The 22,171-nt window shown below is 41.4% G+C and overlaps 1 protein-coding gene across 18 annotated transcripts in view; it reads right to left on the bottom strand.

Moving 5' to 3' along the window:
• Window positions 1–1,516: 1,516 nt before the first annotated feature.
• LOC110985335 (peripheral-type benzodiazepine receptor-associated protein 1-like) overlaps window positions 1,517–22,171 on the bottom strand; it is a 184,018-nt gene continuing 163,363 nt past the window's right edge. For 14 of the 18 annotated variants that reach the window (XM_087141261.1, XM_087141269.1, XM_087141266.1 and 11 more), the window contains 11 exons: window positions 19,690–19,866; window positions 18,870–19,042; window positions 17,987–18,055; window positions 15,274–15,459; window positions 14,848–15,054; window positions 13,416–13,617; window positions 12,431–12,885; window positions 11,649–11,856; window positions 10,560–10,753; window positions 9,283–9,513; window positions 1,517–6,908 (listed from right to left, as the gene is read on the bottom strand). In XM_087141261.1, the coding sequence (XP_086997387.1) occupies window positions 6,711–6,908; window positions 9,283–9,513; window positions 10,560–10,753; window positions 11,649–11,856; window positions 12,431–12,885; window positions 13,416–13,617; window positions 14,848–15,054; window positions 15,274–15,459; window positions 17,987–18,055; window positions 18,870–19,042; window positions 19,690–19,866 (2,300 nt within the window). In that variant the 3' untranslated portion in view covers window positions 1,517–6,710. The remainder of the gene's footprint in view (window positions 6,909–9,282; window positions 9,514–10,559; window positions 10,754–11,648; window positions 11,857–12,430; window positions 12,886–13,415; window positions 13,618–14,847; window positions 15,055–15,273; window positions 15,460–17,986; window positions 18,056–18,869; window positions 19,043–19,689; window positions 19,867–22,171) is intronic. The other 4 variants (XM_087141264.1, XM_087141262.1, XM_087141270.1 and 1 more) reach the window with 4 other exon arrangements.

The following is a 22,171-nucleotide window of genomic DNA, read 5'->3' as shown; positions in this document are numbered from 1 at the left end:
CTAGAGGCGAAAAATCAAAGGGCGCCCTGGGGCCGCGCGCCACGCCATTCAGTATATCAACAATACACGTGGTGCGTATGGTGAGGTCTGTTTCGATAAAAATGACTCACTTGACAGCAACTGAAATGGCTGAGGGCTAATTAACCCTAAATCACCTGTATAAGCGGTAGAACTCACAACTAAAGACTCTACATTTCTATACCTCCTTACCAGTGTGCCTGGAACTCTTATTTGACGTTTGCATACTAGCAGACAAAACGTTGTAAACGTGCAGACGATGCCGCCCAGATTTCCGCCATTACCGAAAAATTTATTCTGGAAACTTCGTGACCTTTGAACCAAGCGGGGAGGAGGTAATGTCTACGGCTGTTTTCTGCAGCAGTTTTTACATAATCAGTGTACCGGTGTATCTTTCCTTGATGCGCATCACATTTGGTTTGGTTTTGTTTATATATAGACTTACTTACAGTGAACACATATCATGCAAGACTGAAAACCAAAACAAAGACTATGATTTGTCAGTGATGACAAATTTTCCGGTGATGACTGCAAAAACAGAGCGCTACAGTACTGGACAAAGCTCTGTACCCATCTACAATCCTGGCCAAAATTGTTGGGTTAATAGCCATACCCTCCCAAGGTCCCCCCACTCCCATGGTCAATGTCTTCCAGGGCTGGGGCGCAGACCCTGCATTCAGACCACCCACACTGATGTGGTCAAGGAGGTTGCTAAAGTACAGCTGCAAGGAATTTATTTTTCTTCTGCTGTGTATTCTTCTTCAATATATGAAACATATTTTACTTTACCATTTGGTTAAATGCATTGAGAAGTGCATGCTCTTACACGATTAAAATTATCCATGCTTTACCCAACAGCTGAGGGTGCACCAGCTGGGATGTCATTCAGGGAAGACATGGTTCAGTGCACAGGGGTTTCTGTTCAAATCGTGAACCAGATTTTACTAAATGGAAACATTTCTGAGAGAGGGATTGATGCTTTATTATTGCTATGCACGTGACAACAGTGAATCAGCAATGAAGAGAGCAGATGACGCAACAGTATTGCTCATCAATATGGAAATATCATTTGCAGTAAAAAGCACTTTGAAATAGCGAAATCAAAATTGACAATCAGGTCAACTGACACAAAAAGGTACATTTTGGAGAAAAAATTTGATTACAAAACCCTTTAAGAAGATCAGAAGCAAATTGACTAGGTCATTGAAGTTGGAAGACGCGGCACAGGTATCTTAATGTGTGACCTTTACAGGGGTCATGGTCATACGAGCTAAAACAATGACGACACGAGGTTTCTGGAAAGAAAAGTTTTAGGTTTTTCAAATAGGCTGTTTTTATCCAGTTTGCGTCTGCTGCATGTACAATTAACATGTTTGTGAATCTAATTTTATGTTTGTGTAATAAAAGACACTTCACATGTATTTGCAGTTAAATTTTCCCATCCATGGTTTTCCACTTTTGTGTCGTTACTCCAACAACTGAACCAAAAAGCAAGATGTACAGATTTTCTTTGACAGCATGTTTTATTCTTAAAAATTCATGAAGTAAATATTTATAATTAAGCCTTGTTTTGATTAGGGTGGACATCTCAAACCTTGTTTAAAAAGTCCATAAATTGGGTTTCATAATTACATATCAGTGCAAAAAAAAAATTATTGGAAATCCACAGGAATGTCTTTGTAATGGCAACAACATATCAGGACAAAATGTTTGGTGGGAGTTAAGTAAAAAAAAAATCTGAAAATCTAAGATAATCAATTAAGAACTTTGACGGACAACAACCAAAGACGACAAGTGTAATGTGTCAAGCTTGATCCAATAAGAACAAACTAATAGGAAAGGGTTGCCTGAAAGTTCTGGGCTGTACCCGAATTTGTATAACCTTAGCCAGAATGACTGCTGATTTGGTAAAAATTACCATTTACAGGGGCAGATCCAGGACTTGTTGGGGGGGGGGTTCAGACCCGTCAGATTTTCTTTTTCTTTTTTTTTATATGTCCGGTTGTTGCACACAGGCAGACACATAGGTAATGCATTACACTTTTGCTGGTACACTTGCATGCACCTCTACACATATAGAATGGTGTCATTTTTTAAAATTTTACTATGATTATTTCATTTTTTTAAAAAAGTTTTGTTTTATTCAATGTAAAAGCAGGATAGCTGATCCCCCTACCCATCAAGGCCTGGTATGGCTTTACTGCAAACAATAGATTTTGTCCTGAATACATCTAAAGTATAAAGATATAATTAATATTTATTTCTTTTTCAAACTGAAACAAACTTGACGGCACACACAAGTTTGGAATAGAATTTTCAATATAGACTCAGCCTATTTACAGACACATGTAGTACATACTCTGCACACAGGAAGCATTGGGGAAACTCACAAACGTGGGAAATATCTTGCCCTTGAGTGGGGGACTTAAGCCAACTGCATAAAACCTCTCTTTACAGACTTCATTAATAAGACATATTATTATCCAAATCCTGGCGTATAAACTTCAGGAATACAAGGCAGTCCTAGCTATTTATATGCTGGTATTTATGGCAGAATATCCCATAAACATGTAAAATACCACGGAAGTTTTAACAAATGCCATTTTTGTGCACAATCACAGATAGCATAGTTAATTGTTGCTGCTATTTCATAATTATCAACTCTTGAAAGTTGCATTGTAGACCAAATTTTGAGAAAGCAACAGAGAAAATAAATATTTTCAAATGTGTCTTTTTAACTGGTTCCTACCATTGCACAACACCAAACAGAGTGCCAAAGCCCCAACCCCATAAATACATACCACACATTTCAATATAAAGCCACCGTCTTTACTGCATTTCTTTTCGACATTTTTATCTGCCTAAGGAATAAATACCTTCAAAACAACTATTAGGGTTTATTAAACCTTGTTGAACTTATATGGCACTTTGATACCTCTTGAACCTCAATATCAAGGTTATTTCCCAAACTGTACTGATCATCACAGCACTGCACTGATTGAATCTCAGATAATTACATTAATTGACTGTGCAGAGCAATCTGCGAATCTACAGATTTGCCATCAAGATGGCCGGTTCTCTCTGGCTGAGTTCCAGCATTAGCCTCATTACCATGAGTACACTCCAGATGTGAAGGGCAGGAGTACGACGGTATGACCAACGGGTAAAGAGGACTCTCGATACCCTTGATCTGGCCAGAAATATGCTTATGTATCATGTGGTTATTTCAAGACAGCACACTACATGTATGTGCCCATGGCAGAGTAGCACATTTCCCATGCGAACCCAAATAGTGCTTTGTTTGATCACGTGCAACAGTATATGGGAATCTGTGATTACAAGAATATCTACTTTAAGTAAGCAGGCTAGTGCAGAATCAAGTCCTTCCCAGGATACTACCTGTAAAAACTTCTTTGTACAAACTGCAAGAAATCTCTGGGGGATGGATTGATTCTGTCAGTGAAGGGTAAAGTCTTGTGCTGAATATCTTGGCAGGTTTGATTTGTCTCTTCAACTGCTTTCACAATCCAAACATGATTCATACACAATTTATCCAAAACAAATTTAAGATTCAAAGCCAGAAGAAAAACAAAAACCAATCCAACAAATTTTATCTTCAAATAAAACTCATTTTCACCAAACTGATAATGCCATTCTACAGACACAAACACACACACTATTTGAAAAATAACATAGATATTTTTGTTCAGTATACACAAGTTTGAAATGTACAACATACGTGTATTTGCCAACCCAATATGGAAGACTTCAAAATCAATATGTAAATAGCTAGCATTATCAAGTACCAACTATGCAGGACAACTAAAGTTGCTTGCATTCAAAAGCATCTGCACCATCTCTCCATTCAAAGGCAATGCAGATACATGTATCAAAGAACTGATAGAATTCATGGATAAATGTGCATATTTTGAAATATCTCCACAAAAACAGAACTTTTACTTTTTGGTCAGTATGCATTTCTGTATGCATGTTCACCAAGCTTTTTTTTCAGTTATGCACTACTACATGAAGCCACTTAGACAAGCAAACCCTGTAACAATGGAAAAATGTGATTATCCCCTGTTTTTTTTTTTAAATTTAAATCAAAATGAAACCAATCCTACTTTTAATCAGTAGGATGAAGTATAGGTAAAGTGAATTCCTATTTTCTTTTTGACTTCATAAAACAGATTTTGCATTATATTTCTTAATTAAAGATTGAAAAATAAATACAAAGTTGATTGGAATGTAACGGTCCTTAATGACCATAAATGGACACGGGAGAAACTTTTAAAATTTGTTTAGGCTATTATGTACAATTCATGAACATTTACACTCTTAATGAATATTCAAATAAGGAATGACTGTACATATTCGTAATCCCTGCCCAATTTACATATCACTGACAAATGCAGTTAATGGAGATATTTACGAGGCAAATTGAGGGCCAATTTCACAAAGCATCTACAGAGAAAAACAGCTGGTACCCATCAAATTGATAACACCATACTCAATCTCTGCATTCACTACGTCTCCTAAGCAGTCTGCTAAGCAGTTTTTGACAAATTGGCCGCAAAGAGCCACTCTCACTGAATCAAGGAAACCTTGTAATACAGAAATGACATGGACTTGTAAGATGGTGGAGCAGCCAGGTTTAATACAACAAATACCTTATACTTTACAATGTAGAGATAAATACTGTATGTAGTGGCCGTCAAAATGGTCTACTCATTTTGCTGGCATTATGATAGACCCTTTATATGTAGTACAATTTATCAGAATATAAATGCTGGACAAAATCTCCAAGATAGTTGTCAAGTATAACTGGTTCCCATGTCTCAGCATTCCAGGGTGAAACAGACCTTAGAGGACAGTAACCAACCAACTGGCACAACCATAAATATACCAATCTATCTATATACAAGTATTTTACAGCACCATCTTGAAATACTGAAAAGGGAGAAACATTCGGTAAGATTTCATGCTTATTCAATCTAATATACGACATTTACCCCTCCTATCGCTTAGCAGCACAAATATGCAAGAATGCCCAGTCACTCTTTTGCACGTGTTTTTTATATGGAACACAAATATGGCCAGGTTCAGTGTGTACACAGTTGGTTGCCGGCACAAAATGACCCAGGCTATGTTGTGTTGTGCAGTCCACTTCACTGCATTTGGTTTACCGTACAATGATGCACATGAAACAGTGAGGAACGGTTGTTGGACAGCACAAAAGTGCAATCTGATATTCCTGTGAGGGTCTGTTGGTGCAGTGCACAATGTGACACAGCTGTGCATCTTTTTGCTGTTTACCAACTGACCCAAAGTGTGACTTTAACATAGGAGGGTTAAATGAATGCTCAGATCGATTCCAGATGAATGAATAGAACGACGAATGACTGCAACAAATTTCCCCCCCCCCCATCTCAACAACTATCTTGATCTCTGGAGCGGTATGAAGTTATTGAATGCGTGGGCAAGGCAGCATCAAACTACAGGTACATTCCAGAGTTGCCGCACAAGAATTAAAGACCCAAACCGAAATGTGTTGGAATGGAGTGAAATTTCCTGAAAAGATGGCGGGACAGGTAAACTACAAGAGTGAGGTCGTAGTCGCTCTTCCCTTGCCTTCCACCTCTGCAGCCGGGGCTCGAATCCCACCCAGGATGATGAGTTTTTAGTCCCCTCATGATCCCATGGTTTTACCTGGATAATTTATCCGAGTTTTCCTCCATCCTCTAAAACTGAACATTTTGCCATTGTCACTTAAAATCATCATGTAAGTGGTGACAAATCCGTGGGTAAATGAACAGAAATCAATACAAAATTTGAAAAATTAGGTTGTATGCCAAAACATCTCCATTTTTTTATGCAACACATCAAAACCACATCTTCTGTTTGCGATCAACAAGCCTTTAAACCTCTTGTGATGAGCAGACATTTTCAACTCTTACATTTCAGAACTTTCAAAGTCTGGATAGTTACTCAGCACCATTTGTAAACAGGTAAACCTACTTGCATCTAGTAACAGACAGACGGATTTCTGATCCGCAGTATCACAGCACCAGCGTCTCCCCTCTCAGTTGGGGCTAACTTTCCTGCTTCAGACGGCAAATTCTGGTGGTAGATTGAGCAACTGCCATTGCAACCTACACACTCCTTGCCTATACCGCCACTTTTTTGACAAGACCTTGCTTCTCATACAAACCCTCCACTTTTATGTTACTTCACCTTCTGGTGCCTGGCTCCCTGTTTTGGAAGGAAGCTGTTGGCAGTTGACGCAGGAGTCTCTGAGAGGGCAGCTGAGGAATCCAAACTCTGTTATTTGTGTTTTTGCTCATTGTTGCCATCCAACCCTTCGTGTGGAACAGCTTTCATATTTTTCGATGTACCTGATGCACTCCCTACAAGTTTTGGTGACAAAAGCGGTAGCAGACAACCTCTACTTCCTCGGGTGCAGGCATCATTCATCAGCTTCCTCAGCGCAACCTGGCAAACAAACTGGACATCTCTGATGCTATAACTGTGCTTCCTTGCAGGAAAACCACACCAAACCCCACACTTCCATTTCAGTTTCTTGCTCTCCTTTGCCTGCCTCGACTCCAGGGTTGGTAGGGATTCTTTTTCAGTTTTTCGGTGGCAGAAGTAGTGAGCAGTTTATACAGAATTAAATGACAGATCCAATGCCATCACTTGTGCTTCTGTTTGCTGTCACCACCCAGTTTCTTGAAGAGAGCCTTTCCCTTGGACAGCAGACCTTTCTTCTTTTTGATGTGCTCTGGAGTTCCCATGCTGTCCCCTGATTGGTCGGCTACATCTGAGTTAGACCTCACCTCCCGACCTTTGACTGGGGCCTCTCCATTCTCCTGATGTCGTGTATGCTGGAGCTAATAAACAAAAAAAGCGAGATTGTTTAATACAAAACTCACTGTGGCAAGAGGAGAAAAGTGGTTAGGATGAAAAACGAAGTAAAATGAAACAAAGCTATGGATTCACAGCAGAAACCAAGCAAGATTTGGATTGCCATTGCAGTTAATGCTGAGATATTAGACAGAAACAAACACTGCATTAATAGGCATTTCCCAGAAAAAAACTTACAGAAGCAAGTTAGACAAAATGGGGAATGACCCTGCTCCATTATGATCCATGACCCTCATCAAAATTTACCGATTCCCTCAAAAACTGGGAGGAGATCTCTCCTCTGTGAAACAAGTCCTCGCTCAAAATCGAAATGCAAGCTCACATAAAAGACATCAAGTGGAAAAAGGCAAGATCAGGGGGTCTTTGAAACGGCTGCACTACACCCTGTAAGTAATGTTAGTAAAAGATACATGTCCACTTCCAAAAGCACACAAGCCACAGCAACAGTTGCTCATTAATGATTTCATCACAGCAGTATTGCCAATCACTACACATGGATTTATCAATCAATCCAGAGCCATGATACTGGACAGCCAAATTGAAAATGGCATCTTATGTCAGTTGCCAAGGTTTATGGTTGAGCATGAAAGTCACTCAATCAAAACCCCATGCTTTTGCGACGGCCATTTCAGCTGACTAGTCAATGTGCAGAACCAACACCCTTACAACTGACATCACACTTTGGTAGCCCATTCTTTACAAAAAAGTTTGGTGTTTGGTTATTAAGACAGATATGCTGTTTGCCTGTTAGCTCCCTTTTTTTGCCACCACTGAGGCCGTGCATGCTTACAAGACAGGGTTAGCAGTGTTACAGAGCCTTCCTTACCCACTAGCTCTTGGTGACTACAATATGTGATGATGATGGAGGTAGTGATGACAATGCAAGCATAATGAAGGCAACGGGAGTAAAAAAAGAGCAAAACAAAGAACAAAAGAGCAGATGGATCAAAACATGCATGGACGGCTAGGAAGATGAACCAATCAGGAAAATATGTTGACTGCAGTGATGTAGTCGAGATCTCTCAGGACCATCACAAGACCCTCCAAGAACATCACAAGACAATTACAAGAATTCCAGTCTGACGTAAAGTCACAAGCTATTCAGCACTGCAACAACGGCACTCCTTTGCCGCAGTTAACCTCCTTTTTGACTGATCTTGTGTCTGGTCTTGTGTCTTGTCTTGTGCTGGTCTCAACTACAACACTGGTTGACTACAATAAATGGCCAGGACTAGTGCATTACTAATATTGGTGTGGTGCTGAAAGATTTGCATCCAACTTAATACAGGTAGTTCTTCTTTTTTCACTTAAGTTTCGGATATGCAAAATCACAGAAGTTATAGGAAAATGTGACGGACAACGGTTAGGATAATTACTTTATTCACTGAAGAGACTTAATGTAGTTATGATTGATAATCCAAGCACAACAGTATAGACATCTGCTCTTTTCAGATTAAGCGGAATATGTGTCTTTGGTTCTCTGGACCAAATTAAATCAATTAGATAAACCAAAATCAAATGATTTTCAGCTAAAACAGTAGCTGTCAAGTTAACGTGGTGGTGCCCTATCTGGCTACATCTGCAACTTCAGACTCCATTGACTCCAGTTGGATTCCTGATAAAAGACTGAGCTTTTCGGCACCCATCTGATTGCACACACACACCTAGTGGGAAACTTCGCTCTCAGCCCCTATGCAATCACACAAGCGCCTTCCAGTATATACACCAGTGACCCAGTCTAATTCCTGGTAAGGGACCAAGTTCTTTGTCCCCACTTAAATGCTTGTGACCCTTCCGGCACTGATGGTCCTCACTCAATCAAAGTACTGAGGGGAGAGTACTTCTATTCCAACAGGATTCTGGTGCAGGTATTTTCCAAGGCATATTTTCAAATGGGGGTTTCCATTTTACATTTCTTAAACTGGGCCTTTTGTTCAATGTATTCTTCATGACAAAGTCTGGCTCCGAGGTCGATCAAATCACAGGGAACAGTTGGGATGAACAGCAAGATATGGGAGTGTCAATTCGAAATCGATTCTGTTACTTTGCCTATTAAACACCAAGGGCCAAATTAATAGCGCTGCTTAATTTAAGCAAAAATGTGTTTAAGTGTGAAAAAACCTTGCTTGACAAATCTGGTTACCAGCCAAAACTTCTCGTGATGTATGTTGTTTTGGAACAGTATTTACCTGTCTTTTGCTTAGCATGACAATCACATGGAGTTTGAGTTGGTAACGTTTGTTTATCAAGCAAGGTTTTTTCGTGCCTAAGCAAATTCCCCAGAGAACACAAGAGATGTAATTCCTAATTAGCACTTGGTAATATTTTCTCCCTTCTCACCTGTGTCTGCCTGTCATCTGATCTCACCGAGGAGTAGCTCCCCCTGCTGCCCCGACTACCTCGGCTCTCCCGACTGGGGGACGGGCTGTAGGCCTGGTGGGAGGGGCTATATGGCTGGTGGGTGGGTGTGCTGTAGGGCTGGGGGCTGGGAACAGACTCGGGACGGGGCGTGTCACCGATGGCTTCAAGGAAGTTGGAAGGCACTAGGCCCCTTTGACCATGGAGCTCACCCTGGAATGTAAAAAGATGGAGAGTAATTATTGCATTTTGTTTAATTAACAGACAAAATATAAAAAAGACGATTTGTATCTCTTGTGTGAGATCTGTTTATTTCAAACATTACACACAAACTGACTTCCCTAAAAGTATCTACACCATGCCATTTCATTTAAAAAACCTGTTTACTTCTAACTGCAAAATTCATTCTTGAATCTATCAAAATCCAGCACATTCTTTGAAAAAAATCATTGAAGTACTGAAAAAGAAAGGTGTGGATTTGAATGGATTCATGTATCAAATGAGAAAAAGTCATTGGACATTGCTCTTGTTATACTGGCAGTACAGTGATCTGTTGTCCTGAGTAAGATTCAAAATAAGAGGGGTACACAAACCAGTGCATCACCAAACATTCCATCCTCAAAGTGGCCACTTTTCAACTTAATAACTTGTTCCATATAATGACACCAGGTTGCCATAACCTACTTTACAAATTATATAGTAACCTTCCAAAGAAAGGAGAAGAAAAATAGATAAATTTTGAAAGATTTTGTTGCAACACAAGTCTGGCTACGAGAAATAATAAACCAGACTTTTTCAAGATGTGCTTTGCGCTCAGGGAGATGTTAATTTTCATGACAGGTTTTTGCCTTTGCCCGACGTATATTCATAAACACCATATATTCATTGCTTTTTGAAGACCTTGTGAAAAATTCACAAGCTTACTCGGGTGGGACTCAAGCCCACAACCTCCTGCTTACTGGTGCAGACGTCTTAACAAGCTCTTGGACATGCACTGAGTATACAGTGTTTATGAATATATGTTGAGTGAGGGCAAAATCCTATAATTAAATTAAAATAGACTTCTTGCTTGAGTACAAATGTTTTTTTACAGGTAAGACAGAATTAACAATTTAAACACATTTTTTCTTGCACGCTATCTTCCATCTGGATATTCATGCTTCACTTCAATACAGTGACTGGTTCCCGTACGACCCACAAACACACACCGCCGATTAGAAACTTCATCTTTCTTCTGCTTTCCAGACTAGAACACTCACCAAGTAGAAACCATCGTTGTCCATCTCCCCAAAGACAACAATGATGTCCCCCTGGTGGAAGTACAGCTCTGCCTCGGCGTCGGGATTCGGTGACAGCTCCTGAGGGTTGTAGTCAAAGAGCGCCCTCATCTTCTGGGGCCTGGCATCAGGAGGAATGCGAAAGCTATTGATGGGGCTGTGGAGTAATTGCACTGCTGGGAACAGTGCGGGAGAGACGAACAAGAAATTTGCATCAAAATGCTTAAAACCTAATCACTAATCTGCTCACAAGTTGATCAACTTTGAAAGTATTGCCCCTGTAAAAAAAAAATCACAGTCGTCGTGGATGATTTGTGCACTCTTGAGAAGCAAAACTAGACAGCCCTTCAGGGCAAATGAACGTGCGGTTTTTTCCAGTGCCTTTAGAACACTGTTTTCATTCATGCCTGAACATGGCCAGACAAATAACCTTCTGTATGAAAACAAAGATGGAAATGTTACGCTCACTGTAGCTAGTTTAACCCTAAAAGAGCTGATTTCACAGATACAAGAAAGGGGGAACCATCCTTCCTTCCAAAAGATCTTGGCTATGCCAATCTTTGAAACCTTGGCATGCATATAAATGCATTATGAGTAGACCTGTGAAGTTTCAATTCTATCCAACATAGGGATTTGTTGTTAGATCACAAACTTACAGCGCATGCTTGTGTGCCAAAGTGCAAAAAGCACAAGTCAAGGGGTGAAGTTCACATTTTTGTAAAATGTCTGTCAACATGACTGTAAGACATCACTGGAAAAACTCCCAAAGGCATGACATTTCCGTCATGCCTCGACATGACAGAAATGTTGAAGGGAGATTTCACACTCCCCTCTGTTCATTTAGTGTTAGACAAAACCCGTCACTGCGACCTAGAGACCTGAAGAATACCCAAAGGGAGAAAATAAGATATGCTCTCAGGATTACGGTGCAACTTCTAAATCAACACTGAACCTTCAGAACTGCATAAAAGTGCCTGAAGGAGCTTCCTAGAAACATGCAATACGTCAGGCATGGTGCAGGCTGCCGCATGAGTGGCATGACAGTGGACACTGGCATGATAGTGGCTTTACCTGGACTGCTTGTGGTGGTATTTAGGCTGCTGGTGTAGCCCACCCTGTCCGGGGAATCCCCCGATGTGGCCGTGCTGGCCCTCTTGGGTGGGTTCAAGGGGGTCTGTTCCGGTCCCTCCACCTCCTCCACCATGTTGTAAGGGACGTAACCGCGCTGGCTATTCAGCTCTCCCATGTAGAAGCCGTCAGCGTCCTTGTCCCCAAACACCTGGGGTGATGACCAATGTCAAGAAATGTCATTACCCCCGGGTCTGCAACTTTTGGCTTACGTTTGATTAATTGTTTCCTTTCTGATTATGGTTTGATTACATGAATAGCATTTTGTGTCTGCTATTTTCATGCAAGGTAGGCTAATATTTACAATAATAAGCTACGTAAGTCTAGAGGATATTTTTGCCACTTGTATCTTTTAACTCCAACCTTTAAGTTTGTTCTACATTTTTGGCAAAACAATTTTCCCTTTTTCAGTTTATACCTATTTTACCTTTTAAGAAGGAAGCTTTTACTTTCTAAACCTGTTTTCTGATTCATTGAATAGAAAAACAAATATCAAATATCCCGTATATTGATTAACCATATCAAAATACTTTGCTGTCATGTCATTATTCCAACATAGACAATGGAAATATACCCTGTAGAACAAGTAAGTAGTTAAAAGCATGGCTTCAGAGTAATTTAAATAACAAAAATTCTCCAATATTGGAATGAAGGAAAGTATACCAAAACTACTCTACAATGTCAACATATGCTGAGCTTGGAGCACTGCCGTTTATTGTACCCACCTTGATAATGTCTCCCTCCTTAAAGGTGAGTTCCTCATCCACTGCGTCAACATTAGGGGACATGGCAGTCGGGTCATAATCATACAACGCCACAAAAAAGCGTATCACGCTGTCATCAAACAGTTCTTCGGGCCCCTCGCTCACTGAGTAGTCCTCTTCGTCCTCATAGGTCCCCGTCTCGTCCGTGCGCGAGTCTATCGACAGCTTTCGTTGTCTGTCATTGTTGGACTTGGCATCGTAGTCTTTATAGGTTGAAGGCTTCATCAGCCCTGCTGGCTGCAGGTCTTCCCCGAGGCTGCTCTTGCGGGGGGAGCTGGGGCGGGGCGGCTGCTCCGTTGATGGGCGGGACTTAGGATCGGGTGCGGCCAGTGGCTGTTGGGGGAGGGACGGCTGACCGGTGGGTTCCGAGCGCTTTTCAGAGGCAGCTGCTTTGCGGGCTTCATCTTGGGTGATTTCTGTAACAAACATGAGATTTGTTCTCAAATGTAATGTTCAAAGTGATGAAAATTTAGAAAATGTTCTGCAGACTGAGAGAAGCCTGATAAGTTATTTCCTTTCTTACAGCAATTTTTTAATAAATCCAACTGATGGTGAAAGAAATGGGGATTAAAAGGGTAAAAGTTCAATATCTGCCAACCATAATTCTCAAAATTTGATAAACATCGGTGAGTTTGACAAGTATGACCCAAAAAACAACCTTTCTCAGATAATTCCACTTACAGACTGGACTTATCTTCAATGAAAATATGAGGTGATATAGAAAGTATTATGTTTGGAAGCAAAATAGGTGTTGGCCAGATATGGATCTCTTGCCATTAAAAGTACACCCAATCTTTGCTTTCTTAACAAATGAGCCGATATTCCTTCAGTAAATATCAACTTGTATCAAGGTAGAGTCTTCAAGGTGAGGGAACATGTTGGTTGGACCCTGAAGCCCAAAACAGAAATAAGGCTAAGGCTTGAAAAAAGGGCTGGCGCGCCATACCGATATGCGGCACGGCCTGGCCTGGCTGGCTGGTCTGCTTGATGGGCACCGGCTCCAGGACCTGGTTGTGGGGGGACTGCTCCGCCTCCCTATCAAAGTCACACTGCTGGCGGATGACCTGGATAGGCCGGCACTTGTCTGATTTGTTCAGGCTCTCCAGCTCGGGGTCTGTGTCCAGTTCAATGTCGGGCTTGGCGTTGTACTGTGAGGAGGATTTGAAAATGATAACATGGGTATCATACAATCAGTGTTCAAGAATGCAGTGGTAATAACAATTTCACAAAATGTGAGATAAAAGGAAACATTTCGTTTGTCAACTCATGAAACTATTTTCATTCCCTAGACGTGAATCCTCGTTACTTATTTTACACAGTGTTACAAATATCTGGGCAAAATCAACACCTGAATAAATCCTGCATCGTCTTTGAGTGAAGGGAATTTCTTTTGACTGTGGAATAGAATGTTATAATCACTGAGGAATAGAGCTTCTGTTGCATAGCTAGTTCGGCTGTACTGTCAGTTGGGAATGAACAGAGATGTCTAAATAATGGTCCAACAATTAGACGAGGGAGATGTATTCTGGTGTTGCAGGACTCCCCTTTGGAGAGTCAGGTTGGTGTAGTGGTTCTTTCCTCGCCTTCCACCTCTGTGGTTCCGGGTTCGATTCCCAGCCCAGACCACCTGTGGATTGGGTTTTTCAGTCCCTACCTGATTCAATGGGCCTTACCCAGAATATTCCTCTGGGGTTTCCTCCCACCTCTAAAACTATAACTGTTCTCATTGTCTTATAGCTACAGGTTTCTTCAAGGCTTAAAAGCTTACAGTGCCAAGGACGCTCAGTTGAGGAATACTTGCTGTCAATGCCAGAAATTAAAATAATTATGATAATGATGTACTTCATTATTTGTTCTTTCCAAAAGGAAAAAAAAATCCGACAAAATCAGTTGCGGGGCTGTAGTTGGGGTCCCTTGCAAAACAATGAACTAGGTTGGACTAAAAGTCCCTTGGCAAGTAACAAAGGAGCGCCTTTGCCACAATGCGTATCAACTGCTTGTGCCCCAACTCAAACCTAGATGACTTGTGACGGACTTTCAATGCTGACTAATTGAGCAAAGATATAAAGAGTGCAAGGAAATCAGATTCAGATTTCTCTGTCTGAAAACTGAACTAGCGAAGCTCCTAGAAAAAGTTCAGTTAATATGTCTGTTTTGTATTTCAACTAAAAGCATTTGACTTAGTTGTGCGCTCTCCAAGGCAGCTGGATAGATCGTATCCTACTGCACAGCCGTTCAAAATGCATTTGTAAATAAGTTGTGACATCACTGTCGTAGGTCTATTCATTCCGTATGGGACATACGCTTGTTACTTCTGTTGGTAAGAAGTTCAGGATTGGCAACGTTTCCTCCAGCTCTCGGTTCACTCCTCCACCCACCTTCAGAGTCTCTTGCACCTTCTTCTGCTCGTCCTCCCTCCGCTTCATCTTCTTCAGGGCCTTGGCTTCACTCTCATCGCTCAGGCCCGGCAGGCTCCCATCGGCAAAGTCCGACAGCTCCTCCTCGGCCTCCTCAGCAATGTCCGAAAGCTCTGAACGCTCGCTCTCTGAGGTGTAGTCCTCCCGAGGGACTCGCGCATCAGCCTTCTAGACAGAGAAGGGAAAAACGTGATCAGCTCCAATAAGTGGGGAATGAGAATTTAAGCAGGCTGCAAATGTATCTGTCTTTTAAGGTTTTACAAGGTTCTAACAAGGTTTTGGGCGCATAGTAGTGCAGAACCGCAAGCTACCACTTGTTTCATTTCACATTCATTCCCTAAAACATCCAAACCACCAAGTGGTTACACTTTGCAGAAATAGCTTCACCTTGACCAGATCCTCTTTCCCTGTGGCATTTTCTACGGCCTTGCCACTGCTGGCTGCAGCTGGTGGTTTGGTGTTCGTCAGCGTGGTGCCACTGTCATGGGCATGGTGTAAGTCCTCTGATCTGGAGCTGTGGGTGGAGCTATCCTCCTCCTCCGCACCGTGGTACATGGTGGACGGATGGGAATACTGCAAGATTCAGTCAAAAGAGGGGGAAAAAATCAGCACACCTGCGAACAGAGACACTACAAATGAGCAACAACTGTCCATGCTGTTTTTTCATCACACTGCACGACGCTTGATGCAAAATCTACAATCGTCTCAATCCGAAACAAGCACAAGGATTTGCATGACTTGGCCGCAGAGGGCACTTTGGGGAGGTTTACAGCTAGCAGTGATGGCAATATCAAGAAAATGATGGTTACTGAAGATATGACGAGATGAGTGAGTTTGTTTTGCAACAGACGGTTTCAAGCTCCATATCACATCATTCAGAGGAAACTCGGGCACGCACTCACACACAAGAATGCATCATTCAATCAACTCTTTCCGTTCATGTCAATCTCAGATCAGAAGTCTGGTGGAGCTGATGATGGCTACGTAGAGCAATCACAAAGGGATGTATGCATGATCCAAGACTGAATGCAATGCAAGCTGCAAGAAAATACTTCACTGCCAAGGGGTTGCAGAAGCAAATTTCCTCACAATCCATCCTCTCGGGTATTTCCCAAGTTTCCTCCCCTGCAAATCACATCATGATCGATTTCCACACAGTGCAAGAGCAATCCAAACGTGTAACTGTGGTGACAAGTTTAGTCTCTGAGCTGTAGACTCACGACAGTTGTGCACGTTTCAACACCAAAAAAAGAAAAAAAGTCTTGGCAAGAATGACAAATAGGGCTGTGCCAAATATCCACATAACTAAATATTCGATCGATTGTCCGATATTCGAATATTATTTTTCAAGTTTGAATATTCAAATGCAAAATTCACAAAAAGTTAGGGAAAATTTCCTTTGTTTTAAATGAGAAACATTGCACTATGGAGGCTTGTTTCAAACAGATTCAAATGAAAAGCATCAGAAATCTTACAACAATTTTAAAAGTAAATTATTCCTTAAACAATTTAGAAGGAATAGACATTTTCGACAGGGCTATATGTCTTGTTTATCTCTTAAATCTTGCTAAATCGTAGCTGGAGACACTCCTAGATGTGAGAAGCTATGATGTAGATCATAATGTACAATTATGTGTGTTATTGCAATGATTTTGTATATGGTTTGTTCATCAACAATCTGCCGGTCAGTACGACTGCTAGCACGCACGATGTTCATTGCTACATGAAGTTGAACAGTCAACGCTACCCCCTCTGGACAGTCCATGTAGCACACACGTGGCCTGGCCTGTAACGCAGGGGGTGTGCATAACTATAGTAACAGCTCGCTGCTTTAGAAATTTTGTGAATACGCGTTTGCGTGAGTGAAGGCAATGTGGCCGTATACCATGCGGGCTGTGCAAGCCCGATCGCTCGTGGTATGGTCTCGCCAACCGGCATGGCCGGCGAGCGCTAGCGCTGGGCTGAATTTATTGTTAATTATTTTGATAACTCACGGGAAAGGGCACAATGGCACAGCAAAAGTGGCCGTGGACAATGCAATTTTCCGAGGGGCACCACTGCAAGTAAAAGGGCATTGACGGCACTGGCCGTCATAGCCGTCATAAATTTCGAACCCTGCAGTGGTGTGAAGACTGGAAAAAATTATGCAATAATAACGGTTTGAGTTGGCACATCTCGAGCATATGTCCTGTTTCTAACTGTATGCTCTTGAGGTTAATGGAAATTAAATTTACAAATTAAAGAGGCTGCGTGTAATAGAACAATCCACTGAAGAATTCCACAAAGTCTCATTTCTTGTACTCTTGTCAAGACAAAAACTGACTCCATTTTGTTTCAATCCCCTTTTCAACTTTGATACTGTTAAAACCGGGATAAGGTATTGGAGCAAGTTTGATCAAGAACCATGTGCACATTAGTCTACAGTTCAATCTGAACACAGTGACAAAGGCTGTTACATTACGGGTTATTTAAAGCTTATGCATGGTAGGATTTGAGCACAGTTAAACTAAAACTTCTGCATCTAAAATGACTGTAGGCAAGTACCTAGTGTGGCACAAATCAACCATTTGCAGACTACAAACAGTCTTGGAATAAATTTTCTCCACGTAATATGTGTATAAAACTTATATAAATGGGTCATTCTATAAATTAGGGGTCCAATTTGTTTTACGTCCCTATCACATCTAACATATGATTTTGTAAGTTCAGGGCATATTCTCTAATTTCCAAGAGTGATAAAGTAAGGCAAATAACCTGCCAAACAAATAGAAATAGTTTGAAATCAATTTCAGTAATATTTCCATGTCAAATTACACAGGTCAGGTGGAACGGTACACAAAAATATCACAATTTTTAACCCCCAAATTAATAAAATGACCCAAGTGTCTACATTTAGTGAAAGCTAGAGGCAAACTCTTAGAAACAGTTACAATGTTTCTGACTTGAAGAGCAGTGGGTGACTCTGTGCTGAGAGATGGGCAGATGACAAATGCAATGTTAATTGGAAATGGTAAAAAGAGAAACACAACACGGCATTCACACGTCATCCTGATTCTCAGGGGGTGGGGGGGTAGAAGCACCACTATCGCTAGCCACTCACTCTGCGCCTACTCTTCCTGCGGTAGTTAGTGAGGCGGTGTCCGCCATGGGAATTACGCCGAGGAGAAAGCTTGCGAGAAAAGGGGATTTATCACACAAGATGTGATCAAAGTAATCCATGTAATTTCTAGCACTTAAACTGCTGTAAACTATAAATAGAAATTCTTGACCAAATTAAGACTTAATCCAAGTCCTACGGACTGTGCCACCAATTGAATTGGCCCATCAAGTTCAAAACAGGTCTACACACAATGCATCTCCTTCGTGCATGACCTACAGAGGGCATTTTGTGTAGATGCATGGCTACCAGTCTGGTGGGTATTTCACTGTTCTACAAAGCACTTTGCATATCCTATATAGCATATTGTAGAAAGAAAGCTCTTGTGTATCAAAAATGAATAGATTGATTTCATTAACGGTCCCTCTCTAGCATTCTACACAGGTGAACAGATTTCATGAGGGAATTTTTCAGTCCAAATCCTAAGCAGTCTATAGAGCCAGGGACATTTTGACTGTTGTTACTGAATTAACAATTTAACTTTTCAACTGGGGATTATGTTTCAAATCATGGCGATGCCACTGCATAAACTCAACTTGATATCAAATGCCACAAAAAGCTCCATGTTTCAGACAGTTTGTTGCGATTACCTAACACTCCTCAGCTTAAAGTGGACATCCACAGAATTGGGATATCCACGGCAGTGGCATACAGCCATAATTCCTTTGATCAAGGAAACAGAATAAGCCATTGGTCACTTGCACACTAACAGAGTTGTGGAGGATTCAGAGAGAGACCTACATGTAATTAAAAAGCCTGAAGAGTTAAGGTTTGGGTGGATGACAAATAAGACACGCCATGCACTGCATGGCTGGAGAGTAATCACCTTAGCCTCCATTGCTCGGAGTGTGGCTTCACCACGCCTTTCCTCCAGGAGAACAGGTGGTATCCGGGCCGGCACCGAGTCGATGGAGAAACCATTTGGGGAGAGGGTTCTGACCACCACGTCCCGCGCAGCGAGAAGCTTCAGCTTATTGAGGCTGACCGACACTTTGTCCGCTATCGAGAGAAAAGAGTTGCTCAAAGTTGAGAACAGGAAATGGCGGGGGGTGGTTTTGTTCACTGTTCAAAGGCCGATGTGGGACATGATCATGATGGACTACCTTCTGGGTGTTTGCAAGTCCCCCTAGAAAACTGATTTATGGTGCTTAAAAAAATCAATTCTAACCATGAAGGATGTCTTCACTGAGTGCTTTGAACAAAAAGGAAGATGAGTGGATACAAAGTTTGCCTCAGCTATCTGCTTTCTTAGTTATCATACACTGACTAGGGGTAGAAAACTGCACAAAATATGTTCCCACATAAGCAGAACTCATATCACTGACCCTTCCAATGTAAAGATAATGTGTTCAATCATGAACAGAACACATTTACCCCCCTCTAACTGGTTATAAGAAAAGTTTTCATTGCTATAAAAAAAGCCAAAGAGGAAAAACTGCAAAATGAAAAATGAAGATATGAACATAATTTTAAATGGCATGACAAAAGACATGATGAACTTTAGATAAACCTCCATAAAACACTACAATGCCAATATAATGATGTAGGTTTTCTCTGGACTTGTTTCAATACTTATGGCCTTACGAGATTCAAAATTTTCTTCAAATGACCCCCCCTCCCAACAGAGGACAACTTTGTGGTCAAACCTGTGGGGGAGTGGATTTCAGCCACTTTGGTGTCTTCGGCATACACTGCGTAACCGGTAACCACAGCACCATTAGAAAGCCCCGACGTTGTTATGGTTACTGGTAGCCATTCCACCACACAAATGGCAGGTGAGGCTCCTGCTTTGACTTGGACATCCAGTGGGGCATCAGGAAGACCTGACAAGGGGGACCAAAAAAGTAAAGACTACATGTATGTTCAAAAAACTTGACCAACATTCAGAGTGACACTTTTTTCCACTGACCGCCAGTTAACGAAATGGCCACAATGAAAACGAGGTAGGGCCTACAGATAGGTTAAACTATCCATGATCTTGATGATATTAATGCAACTGGAACTTGAACCCTCTAGAATCATTGGTCCGGAGAGATATTCACTACACCTTTTGCGGCCATTACATCTCGTCTGATTCTCATGCTAACAAATTCTGAAAAGCCACGTAAATAGTATCTCTTGGAGAAACATAAAGGCACTCATGACAAAGGAGAGCCCAAACATTGAACTATTCCGACTGGCAGATCCTTGAGGAGTTACATGGGACACACCCACCATTCCCTGAATATCCATCATGGGATCTGAAACAGTGTAACACAGGCACAGCTCTGCTTGAGAATTTAACGAGTTTCAAACACGATCGTATGGAAATCCTTGCTACCTTAAACCATTTTTTGAATATTCATGATGCACTAGGACTTAACTTTCAGGGAAAAAATCCCAAAATTTTTTAACAGGGATAATTTCACTTTTTAAACAATTTTTACTACTTCAAATGAATATCTTTGACAGTCTGACTATCTTGATTACAAAAAATAATACAGGCACATCAATCCACTCATGGCAACAACGGCTGAGGCTCAAAAACAAAACAAACTGAACTGTCATATTGTCTTTGTCTGCACAAGACTTCCTGTGTTATCTGCAAGTACTGGACCAGCACTAAAAGAAACAGCGCCGTGTTGTTTGTTGGCTACAGGAGGCATGCGTGGTTTTTCATTCACAAAATATAGGGTGATGTTTACTTTACAAAAACTGAGGACCAGAGCATTAATATGTGACTGAAATGATAGAATTTCAATTTCAACAATGTCAGACTCTAGTTAGCCACTGTTACGTACATACAGGAAAATAAATTAACCATGTACGGACAAGGCAACAGCTATAGAGTACCGAAGTGTGACGTCGTTTAGAACCAGGAAGTGCTGTACAAACAAATGGAGTAAGCGCACGTTTTGGTTCCCGAAGTGGTTCTCGCACTGATGCCTCTTACACACAAAATTGCGAGTGTCACGTATCCAATTCGGTACTCTATAAAGAAGACACTGCCAGATACATGTAAAACTGTCCTATTAAACCTACCGCTCAAGTACAGATATGCCAAACTACTTAAGACTCAGCTAGAGCAGAGCATTAGCCTAGTCCAGCAACCACAATATTGGGCTTAAATCACGCTCATAATGCGGCATGTTCTTGTGTCTGTGCATGTGCATACTGGCCTGTTCAGATGTGCCACTGATCAATGGGTGTTTGTGCAAGAGTTGTGTAATTTGTCAGCCAGAATTACGAACCAATACTGCAGTGGCGCAACACTCGTGGACAGGTGGTACGCGCATGTTAAATGCCTCTTCGACCAGTAGGATGTCGTGATTTACCGAATGCACGCATGTGTCAAGCTTAATAGAAAGTGCTTGTGAGTGCGTTGCAACCACAATTACAGCTTCTAATCGGCTCAATCAGGCATGCAACTTGGACTTTGATGAAAAAGAGGAAATTCCATTCTTTACAAGACTTTGTACAGTGTTTTTCAACTTTTAATGGCGTGAGTGTGAAGTGAAAAACGAGGAACTCAGCTGATCCAAGGAAAAGGTGCATGCCTGATTAATGTGTGGATTAGACCAGCCTGCTGGTGCCCACTGCTTGTGGATGGTGGATTTGCCCATGGCAGGCCGGACACAGTTACGAGGACTTGCAAAGCTTTGTATTAATGCATAAGATATGCCTAAATAATTTCCAGTACTTGGCATACTCTTACTGGACTTTTTGCACATGGCATACACTTTACATCTATCACATGTACTTGTTGATTTAGAAGATCAGAGAAACATGTAGATAGTGACATTGAGACAAAAGGTTGAATGGGAGGCAGATGAAAGGACAGAAATTACAGCTCTACGCACCACTCTTCTACGCGTACCTCGTCCAATGGCAATAAAAATTATTAAACAACACTGGAACAAATCTCTGCCATGTGATTGGTGGGTTGTTGATCACATCACTGACCTATTCGGCATATTCAATGGTGGACTGTTAAATAGAACTCGTTAAATATAGCAATGGGCAATGAGCACGGTAGGCACAGTCGCCGTTCTCCACACAGACAGACAAAACTTCAGTCGCAGCTCAGGACCAGAAAACTTCGTTCATAAAGAGAATTTCCAGGTGACTGTTCCCTGAAAATATTCTTGG

The sequence above is a fragment of the Acanthaster planci genome, linkage group LG09 (assembly GCF_054643075.1).
Source record: "Acanthaster planci isolate LZ-2023a linkage group LG09, COTS_SCS, whole genome shotgun sequence".
Classification (NCBI taxonomy): Eukaryota; Metazoa; Echinodermata; class Asteroidea; order Valvatida; family Acanthasteridae; genus Acanthaster; species Acanthaster planci.
Note: the sequence above shows the minus strand (reverse complement) of the source record. Positions and strands in the feature narration are given on the sequence as shown.